General features: G+C 34.3%; 1 protein-coding gene and 1 long non-coding RNA gene across 2 annotated transcripts; both read right to left on the reverse strand.

Moving 5' to 3' along the window:
* Positions 1-6: 6 nt before the first annotated feature.
* Positions 7-4,154, reverse strand: LOC113342571 (receptor like protein kinase S.2-like; the record flags this gene model as incomplete). The annotated part of the gene is made up of 10 exons (XM_026587075.1): positions 4,011-4,154; positions 3,782-3,900; positions 3,461-3,665; positions 3,127-3,370; positions 2,885-3,035; positions 2,109-2,702; positions 1,818-2,028; positions 1,483-1,723; positions 1,192-1,342; positions 7-1,071 (listed from the first exon to the last, which is right to left on the reverse strand). Coding segments are annotated over exons 1-10 (3,012 nt in total), but the record flags the coding sequence as incomplete, so codon positions are not given.
* A 5,173-nt stretch (positions 4,155-9,327) lies between these two features.
* LOC113342569 lies at positions 9,328-11,113 on the reverse strand. The gene is made up of 3 exons (XR_003356735.1): positions 11,021-11,113; positions 9,952-10,091; positions 9,328-9,599 (listed from the first exon to the last, which is right to left on the reverse strand). It is a non-coding gene; the product is annotated as an uncharacterized LOC113342569 (long non-coding RNA).
* Between the last annotated feature and the right edge of the window lie 251 nt (positions 11,114-11,364).

The raw sequence follows: 11,364 nt of genomic DNA on the forward strand, positions 1-11,364 counted from the left end.
CTTAACCTCTATGCAAAGCATGGCATAAGCTAATCTCTCTAGATTGTTTGTTTTACGATCAGCATACAAGGGAATTCCTAGCCCACTCCCAATCTTGCTGAGAAAACAAGTATTCCACAGGAAGAGCGGTAAGTTATAAATCTTCACCCAGATGGGAAGAGATGTCATTTCAGTTCTGTCAAAATTCAACTTATAGTCCCATTCTCTCAGAATAAGTTGTCTCTGCTGGATTTGCCAGAGATCAGCTGATTCTAGGACTCTGATCTTATCTTCAGCACAACCAAATTTAAATAAATAAAATCCGTTACCAATAGAGAACGTGGAAAATTTTCCTTTCACCTCCCATAGTTCTTCAGCCATCTTTATGTCTGTGTCGGAGTAGTCTTCTTCGCCCATAAAAAAGCCTACTAGAGAATTCTTCCATTCGTCACATCCAGCTTGGAACTCTTCATCTGAACACTCAATATAAAGCTTTCCTTCCTCAAAAGAGGGTTCAACAAATTCAAGCTTAGTTTTGTGCTCCCTTATGGGTGCCTGGTCATCAACTGGAAAAGTTGGTGCATCGTTTAATCTAGAGGGCTCATATGCCGCAACAATCGCCTGGCTCAGTGACACATCAATCTGCGTTTCTTTATTAAGCAAAACACTGCCATCTGAAGCCAATTCCTGGTGAAATTCCAAGTCATTCCTGTATTGCTCCTCCACTGATAGCACATGGGAGGAGTGCAGAATAGCCACCCCATCATTAGTGTCTAATGCACCAATTGTGGAATTACTATTCTCGTTGTGGATCGAAGTACTGCTTAAGTTGCAGATTGATATGTCAGCAATGGACTCTGTTGTATGGTTGAATCTTCTTGTGTAGTTTAAATTGTGTGGAGTACTATTTATCGTAGTCCTTCCTTCTAGAATGCTCACTACTTCTGACATGGAGGGCCTTAATTTAGGGTCATGATGTGTACATAACAGTGCCAAATTCAAAAACATTTCCGCATCTTTCGCTGGTATGTCCATCTCCAAGTCTTGATCAATCAGCTCTAGAAGATGTCCTTTTTGTAGTGAATTATAGGCCTGTATGCCCAAGCCAAAGATGTCAGGGTAAATGCAATTGCAAATATGGTATTCTACCTCAGTGGAGATATAACAAGCAATCCATTACATTATTACCAACAGCAAAGAATATCTACTTACCAAATCTAGAAGGGATACATTTTCTTGCTTTGTTGTCCACTGAACTCTGTTCTTTCCAGTCATAAGCTCAAGGGCTACTACTCCGAAGCTGTACACATCTATTTTTTCAGTGACGGTTCCTCGTATAACATACTCAGGGGCCATGTATCCACTGCCAATAAATTAAAAGCAGATTAGAACATGGAATTAGCCATCGATAAGCAAATTTTCTAGCATTGCGCTCCATTAAGATCCTAATTACAATCCAAGAAATCTTAGGAAACGAAGTTATATATGTTTTGTTTTCCTTACACTGTTCCTGCAAGTTTGCTGTTGATATGCGTGATTTCTCTATGGTAATGAGTAACCAGTCCAAAATCGGATATCTTTGGATTAAGATCTTTATCAAGCAAGATATTTGAAAGTTTGATATCTCGGTGGACAATCTTCATTTTTGGGTCATCATCGTGTAGGAATGCAAGACCATTTGCTATTCCTATGCAAATTCTAACTCTTGCTGGCCAGGTAAGTTTATTCTTCAAATTTATTGGACCTGAAAAGTGAATACCACCCGTCTTCTATAAATTGATGATTGTAACTTTCAGGAGATGATAAAGTTCAAACTATAATATTTGAGTAATAGTTACCAAATAAAGCTTTATTCAGACATCCATTTTCCATGTACTGGTATACTAATGATTGCTGGTTGTTCTCTGAACAGTGACCAAATAATCTAACAACATTTGGGTGTCTCAGGGTAGAAACAACATTTACTTCATTTGCAATATTTAGCTTTCCTTGGTCTGGTATATTATGAAGTTGTTTCACTGCAATCATCATTCCATTGGGAAGCACACCCTGTACAACACACCATTCAGTATGAATAAAAGGAGGCGCACATGAGAATTGGCAAAACAGATAAAAGTTATATTGCAAACCTTGTAAACTGAACCAGAAGATCCTTGACCAATCTTGTTTGCAGGACTGAAATTTTTAGTAGCTACCTCAAGATATCTTAAATTGAAATTTTCAGTTTTAAACTGCTTATGTGCGTCTTCAGAAGGTTCAACACACTCAGGGTTAGTATTCACTTCGCCTTCCTCACTTAAAAAGGCCTTTAGATCAGAAACAAAATCGTTACTAAATTCAGAATCAGCAAATCCTTCCTTTACCTTTGCCTGAGAAGACTCAGTTGCCTTCCCACCATTTTCATCGTATACATCGTCATGGTCAGAAACAAACCTTTGGTCAGCCAGGTCTGTCACTGCGGAAATGCTGCTTCTTTCGGCATCAGACATGACCTCAGAATTGTTTTCTTCAAAATATTGTGGATCGACTGGTGGTGTCTTCATTATAGTCTTTCCTTCAATAATGTTTACTACTTCAGACATTGTAGGCCTCAAAGCCCAAGAATGATTAGTGCATAAGATTGCCAAATGCAACAACATTGTTGCCTCTTTCATTGGTATGCTGTCCTTCAACTCTTCATCAATCAGTGATAAAAGATCCCCATTCCGATGTAAGTCATGTGCCTGTATGCCAAACCAAAGCTCCTAAGTTGAAGATGCAGCAAGAGAAAATAATAACTGCTTAAAAAACAAACCATTTAGAAACACAAATTAAGGACCTAATAACTGAAATTCTGAATTCCCGAATAAGAAAAACTTGACCAGTTCACTTTTGTTGAGTTAGAACAACACTTGTTGTAACTTACAGTTCCCAGAAGGTTTCTTTTATGATGTGCAGTAGGAAAATCGAAAGGCTTTTGTCCGCTCATTAGTACAAGTATGACTACTCCAAAGCTGTATACATCTGATTTCTCACTTACCGTACCTTTAATATAATACTGAGGGTCCAGATAACCACTGCAAAGAAAGCAAATCAAATCACAAGTGAGTTTATATCGGATTCTAGTCTGAAATGAAAATTAGATAAGGATAATCTTCTCGTATTTACAATGTTCCGATCACTCTGGTCGAGCAGTGCGTGTCTTCTTCTCCAAATACCATAGCAAATTCAAAACCAGATATCTTGGGATTAAGAAATTTGTCAAGAAAAATATTTGCAGGTGTAATATCTCTATGAATAATTACGGATTTTGATTGGTCTTTGTGATGCAAGAAAGCAAGGCCACTTGCGATTCCCAGACAAATTTGAACTCTGATGTGCCAATTGAGCTTTTTCTTCAAATTCTCATTGCCTGCATCACAAACCTATACATAATTAGGCACTAGTAGTATAATTTTAGCTAATCTTTTCTAGAACAGTTATATATTATCTCAATAATTACCAAACAAAGCTCTATCAAGAGAACCATTTTCCATGTACTCGTACACTAGTAGGACTTCCTTTTTCAGCGTGCAGTGTCCAAACAGTCTAGCAACATTTGGGTGTCTTAAGGTAGACATCACTGCATTTTGAATCTCAAATATTGTATCTTCGCGACTTATATATATTCGTATAACAGCGATGTTCAATCCATTAGGAAGAATACCCTGCATATACAAAGACATCATCACAAGTCTAAACCTTGTGAATTGTACTAAAAATCAACTAAAGAGACAAAAAGTATACAGATACTGAGCGTATGTGAAACGGGAACAACGCTAACCTTGTAAACGCTTCCCCAGCCTCCCGTGCCGATCCAAGTTTTTTCGTGACTGAAATTTTGAGTAGCAGCATTTAGCAGCTTCAAAGTGAAGTATCCACTTTCGAATTCCTTATCAGATTCTAAATCGTGTTTGATGCAAAATTAGTCAGCAAAAACAAAAATCTACCAACCACTTCCAATAGCATGATAACTAATAATTAGAATATTTATTATAAAAACTAAATCGTACCAAATCGGTCGGCTCCAATAATATTAACCATTTTTTCTTTTCTGCATCCAGAATAGCTATGAAAAAAAAAATCACAATTAGAAGATAAAGATGAAGATGATATAAGTTTCTAGGTGTGTACCAAAACAAGTCATTGACTTGTTCATTTTGGTAATAGTCTTTCTTTGAAACCGCAGCCCCATTATCTTATTCTTGTTGTCTACTTGACTTAGATATTTATTTTCACAAACAAGTGGACAACATTGACTTTGGGGGAACTAAACCAGTTTTGCTTAGATATTTATTATCACCCCAGCAAAACAAACACGCAGGCCGCAGCATACTCACATCAGACCTAACCAGTTTTGCTTGATGCTTGAATTCGGTCTTTGATCAATAAGAATCGGATCAATTTCAGTTTTCTGATTCCAATTCTCGATTAGAGCCAATCAGGGTACAGACCAGCTAAAATGAAGCCAGTCCATTGGAAGGTAAAATCGGCCGTTAAAATCACAAACAACCTTGAAATTCATCATTGGTATAGCATTTTTAGGGGAACCTGGAAAGGAATTAGGGATCCCTATTTTATTCTCATACATTGAAAGGAGTTAACGGGTGTCTCAAAATTAGAACATCAAAAAGAAAAAGAAAACGAGTTAAATAAATAAAACGGATAGATGATAGTAGTTGTGATCCAAAATTAGGATTTACAGTAGCAGAAACATAATCCGTAGATTAAAAATTTATTTACCTACCGATTACGGTTGACGTTCCTAAGAAATGAAGAACATCAACTATAACCGGTAGATAAATAGATTGTTAATCTACAGATTATGTTTCTGCTACTGTAAATCGAAGAACATCAACCATAATCGATAAGTAAATTGATTGTTATCTACCGATTATTCTTAATTCAAAAAATTCAAGTTTCTGTACTAAAAATTAAGCACAATCAGTAGATAATGAACACTATTAACTACCGATTGTGAAAGTAGAAAATTTCGAAAATTGAATATATATACGAAGGTTAAAGTAACACACTTTACTACCGATTATGGTAGGGGGAAAATACGGTTTAGTCCAAAATCCCATTCAAATATGCTATTTAGTTCTATCCCATTCAACTAGGTACAAATTATTCCTTTTTTATGGAAAGTACACAAATAACCTTCATGTTTACAATTTAGTTCAAATATTTGTAATTTAATCCAAACTGACTCATGATGATGTCACCAATTTTAAATAATAAAAAATAAACTAAAATCAATTTATCTTTTGAACCGTTGTCCAAAATTCGCAAACTTTATATATTCGGAAAGCTCTTTCCGAGAGCTACAAAAAGAGTACCCATATGACTATATAATTTTCATTTTTAAATTTTTTAATATACATTCGTATGTATAATTATGTACACCGCTGCAAAGATCCAAAAAATCCAGAGTCTATGATAGCCAAACTGCCACCCTAATCTTCACAGACTAATAATGATACCAACCACGCCAAGCTCCAGTTGGATAACATCCAGATTTGCAGAGGTAAGTTTAGCAGATAACCTGCATCAAGGACAAACCAATGAACATAAGAAATGGCAGCTTGAAAAAAAAGTGATTATCCTTTCACCAACATCCACATAAGAAAACAAAACAAGAAAACGATCAAAATAAAAATTTACTCAGTTTATGGTCAGAGACACAATCCATGTGGGCATTACTACACAAACTTAATATGGCTTCGAAACATCCCAGTACAGTGATTCGTTGCACTTTACCAAAAACGAGATTACTAACATGCACAACAGATCAATCAATCACGCTCACACCCAGACCTACTTTTTCATGATAAGTATATTGGTGCATCAATATATTCATCCCTGTGAAACATTCCTAAAGTCGTTCATTCATAGCCACAAACAAACCTACTTTTCATTGAAAATACACTGGTGCACCAATGTGTACAGCCCTGTAAAACATGCATAAAATCGATCATTCATATTCACACTCTGGCACACTTTTTCATGGGAATTACACAGGTGCACCAATGTGTACACCCCTGCAAAACATGCAGAAAAACGATCATTCATAACCACACACGAACCTACTTTTACATGGGAATTATAGAGGTGCACCAATACGTACACTGCTTCAAAACATGCATAAAGCTAATCCTTCACAACCGCACACAAACCTATTTTTTCATGAGAGTTACTTCCCACGGGTGCACTAATATGTACACCATTGTAAAACAAGGGAATTGTACTTTTTCATAAGATTTACACAGGTGCACCAATATATACACCCCTGTAAAACATGCGTATCAATCTGATTTGGACCCTAAAGTCATAATATTTAGCCCGACAAACTGAATCATCCTCGCAGCATCATCAATTGAATATGCACCAGTAGCACAAGCTGTTACAACAACATGATTTGGACCTTAAAGTCAAATACATACTTTTAATACAAAACATTAAATTCTACTACTCATATTTACCACATACGCTTCTTTTATTTTTCAAAGTGGTGACTATAGCAGTTCTTTAGTAGCCCTTCTTTCATTCTCATAACCATGCATTCTCCAATGAATAAACAGAAGTCTAAAACCAATAATAAGATATTGTGTCCATATAAGGATCTACAGATTTACGACTATGTGTACATTAAAAATCAGTATTTGTACAATTATGTACACATCAAGAATCAACAGGTGTGCAACACATAGTTACTCTATATGCTACATAAGACATGGACTCGATGCAAAAAATAACACGTAAGTATAATCTTACGAAGTCATTACTTTCACAAGTATACTAGTTAGTACGCCCTAGTTATTTATGCAAGCACAATCTCATGAAGTCATTATTTTTCACAAGTGTACTAGTTTGTATACCCTAGTTATTTATGCAAGCATAAGATTAAGGAGTCATCATTTTCGCATGTGTACTAGTTTGTACACTCTAGTCTTGCATAAATAAGCTTATGGAGTCATAAATTTCACATGTGTACTAGTTTGTACACCCTAGTTATTTATGCAAGCATAAGCTTGTGGAGTCATTATTTTCACATGTGTACTAGTTTGTACACACCTATAAAACATAAATGGGATAAAGTATTCGTACAAATAAACAGGCTACTTCTCATAGGAAATAGGCTGATGCACCAGGCTACTTCGTACGCTGGATTCCACCTACAATATCATCACCATTTTAACTCATAAAAGATTTTGACAGTAAAACCTAAAACCTGACTAAGCTAAACTTAATTTCCAAGTAGCATTTTATTTCACTACACCAGAATAGATGTTTCAGTATATATTAAGATTCAAACCTAGAACACAACTTGAATTCTTCAAGGAAAATCAACATTTCATTAAAACCTAGATTCAATTCATAACTCAACCTAAATTCAGTTCACAAGACAATCTGACACAACTAAAAATTGACAATCAAATTTACACAAAAATATGAACTAATTACAGTTAATCTTACATTTAGTACAAACACCTGCAGGAAGAAAAGTATTTGAACACAGTTTTCTCCCAGATACGAAAAAAACAAAATGAAACCTGAAAATCTAGTGACACTGCAATATCGGTCTTGAATTGAAGATAAAAAAATGAAAAATCAAGTAATATTTGATTAGATCTATAAAAAATGATCAAGTATTTAGGTTTTTGAAAATCGTAGAAAAATCTGAAATTGATAAATTAAGATCACAGGTAAGTTCAGCACCGAAAGGAAAAAATTAAGATCTTACCACTGCCTCAAGGGTACATTGAGTAGAAGAGTACTGGTATAGGATATTAGGACCGAGATGTTTACCGTCCATGTACAAAAAAAGCTCCCATGAGTGATAATGTCTTGTCATAATCTAGCAGTGATATTTTGGATTAAATGTCTGCAAAAAGAAATAAATACCGTGTTCAAATTTTATTCATATGGCCACAAGTTTCAGATCACTTTAAAACGATCTTCTCTTTGTAATTTATTCACAAAATTGGTCAATTAATTCTAAAACAATAATTTTCTAATTAAAAAAATATGTAAAAATTGATAATATTTAAATACCCTGATGTCTTTAGGGGCGACCCCGAAAGAATTAGGGGGACTAATAAGATAAAATAGGGTTACCCAAAACAAAAATAAAGCCACCCCTTATCTCAAATTTTTAGAAATGTAAAATGCCCTCCATAATCGGTAGACAATACTACAATCGGTAGTTTATATTGATGTATGTTGGTTTGTGTTACGAAAATTATAATCGATAGATAAAATGGTAATCTCGTGATATTAATTTTCTACCGATTGTGGTAATAGCCCCAAATTCAAATTTTTCAAAAACCAATGGAATTTTGAATATCTCTATTTGCACAATCGGTAGTCTCGTAATGTTTATTATCTACCAATTATACAATCGGTAGTCTTGTGATGTTCTTTATCTACCGATTGTGTTAGTAGCCCCAAATTCAAAATTTTCAAAAACCAATGGAATTTTGAATTTCTCTATTTGCACAATTGGTAGTTTTGTGATGTTTATTATCCTCCGATTGTACAATCGGTAATCTCTTGATGTTCTTTATCTACTGATTGTGGTAGTAGCCCCAAATCCAAATTTTTCAAAAACCAATGGAATTTTGATTTTCTCTATTTGCTGAGTCGGTAGTTACGTGACATTTATTGTCTACAGATTGTACAATTGGTAGTCTGGTGATGTTCATTATCTATCAATTGTGGTAGTAGCCCCAAATTCAAAATTTTCAAAAACCAAACGAATTTTGAGTTTCTCTATTTGCTCAAATTTTTCAAAAAACTATGGAGTTTCGTGATGTTTATTATCTACCGATTATACAATCGGTAGTCTCTTGATGTTCTTTATCTAGTGGTTATGGTAGTAGCCTCAAATTCAAAGTTTTCAAATACCAACGGGATTTTGAATTTCTCTATCTTCGCAATTGGTAGTTTCCTGACGTCTTTATCTAACGATTTTAATCGGTAGTCTCGTGATATTATTTATCTACCGATTGTGTTACACTTGTCCAAAATGCAGAATTTAGGACAAGCGGAAACTGTCGAAAATAGAGTTATAATACTAATACTCTCCGTCCTAAATCTGTCACATTTCTGGTGTACTATTTATTATAAGACGGTTTATTTTTGTCAAAATAAATAATAAATTTCTTCTGTGAAAAATTAACGATTGATGATGAATGTCGAAGTACTATAATCGTAGATTCAGACAAATCTGATTCAGTCTAAGAATTTTTTTTTTCCCTAAGTTTTTTCTTTCTTTTTCTTTCTCATTATTGTTTTTAGATGAATACCAAAAACGAGCCAACATATGAATATTGTATGCAAATGCAACCCATTTTATTAAAAATGAACTTTGAATTCAGTTAACAAATTAACAATCCAAAGATCTCTAAATTCAACAACTTCATGTTCAAAACAAAGAAAGGGAAAAGAACGAGTGTGATTTAATATCCAAGTGCACGAGTCACATATTGCTTGGGAAATTCAATCTCACCGAGATCAATATCTCCAATTGTTCCATATTCCAAACATAGTTCAGAAAATTTCCTGAGGAAAATCTACTGCGCTTTAGAAATTCAAAGCCACTGTTGTAAGACATTACAGTGAAATCACTTGGTCAGAATCTAATTTACATTAAATGGTAAGGTACACCGTGGGAGACAATCTAATGGGTATATCAAACATGCTTAAGAAACCAAGGTAACGACAACAAAGGGTTTTTTCAAAGCATACATCGAACAGAGGACAAACGAAGTTGAGTGATTCTCCATATGAAAAAAATTGACATAAAAAGAAGAGTATCAAGATTACATACGGTATATTCATCCACTTCATTTAAGGGAATTCATTAGCTTTTCAAAGCATCGCCAAGGAGAGAATTAAGAATCACAACAAGACTTAATTTTTGAAAAATTTAAGATAGTTAAAGTTCATTACCTCCAATACAATACTCGGGGACCATGACAGTGCAGATTTCTCGTTAATAATGCTAGAAAGAAAATGAAACAGAAAAGACTTGTAAATGGATTTTCCAATGTTGCGCTTCTGGCGATTGAATTTGGCGGCGTTGTCTCAATCTGAAAACCAATAAGACCATTGTAAGAAAATAGTAATACTAAGTTTCAATCATTGAAGGTTCCTAAAATGCATAAATACATATATATGAATCTAAATATGTAAAGCATTTTTTTGGGAGGTAATCCTAGCACCCGAGTGGTTCGTCACATCCAGTCAACTAGTGGTTCCAAACCAATAAGATGATATTAAATAAAGGGACCAATGTATACAAAATTAAATGAGTGAAAGCATAGCTTCCATAATTGTATTACCAGTGTATATTAATGTACATACAAGATAACATAAATAAGTAAGAAACATTGTTATGTAAGACAGAACCTTCTCAAGTTGGACTTCTTTAGCAATTGAACAGAACTACAGTGAATTTGGTGACAACCATAGAAGAAATGCTAATGTAAGTAAAAATTCAAGAGGCGATAAGATATTTTTGCTATAGAACCTGTATTTAACCGCACACTGATTACACAAGAAGGCTCGTCGGCATTCATGCATGGAAGAGAAATTATTGAGATAATCATAATATTGCATTTCAAGTAATAAAATAAAAAATGATAAATTCAGACCATAGTATATTATTTTCCAGTGCATGAAATTTTTACCACCAATATTTTTCCGCATATGTAATCTGTTTCTCATGGCAGCCAAAGCATTTCAACTAGTAACTCTCTTTTTAGCTATCTAGATATAGGATTTCGACAATAATCCTCCAACTAAGTTTATCTTACAAATCATTTCCACCTTCCCCTTAATTTCCAGTAACCACATACATCTATACCCAAACTATTAAAATGTTGTTGTATCATCAAGCCCAACCAATAATCCCACACAGACTGCATCTAAGAGTAGATTAAAAAAGAAATAGATCGATATATACCTAATAAATTAGAAATGAAAATTAAGAGATTAAAGAAACCTTAAATTTATATACCTAATCACTTCGACAGCTTTTCTACAATCCTTCCCCTCTCCTCCCCCACTTTTTAATTAAACAAACAAAACATAAAATCTGAACCAATTAAATCTGGAAAGAAAAAAAAACAACAATTATATCATAATCACATAACAGTTAAACAAAAAAACCAATTAAATTTGAAAAAAAGGAAGCAATTTATATAAAAATCACACAATATTTTACTGATTTCGCGTTTCTGTTCCTTGTCCACCTAGGTTTCTTTACCTCGATGTGAAAAATTTGGTGGTCCATATATCTTCCTCTAATGATGTTGAAATCTTCACCATGACTGTCTTTGACATCAACCCACCACCAGTATA

Source organism: Papaver somniferum, unplaced genomic scaffold (assembly GCF_003573695.1).
Source record: "Papaver somniferum cultivar HN1 unplaced genomic scaffold, ASM357369v1 unplaced-scaffold_4368, whole genome shotgun sequence".
Lineage (NCBI taxonomy): Eukaryota > Viridiplantae > Streptophyta > Magnoliopsida > Ranunculales > Papaveraceae > Papaver > Papaver somniferum.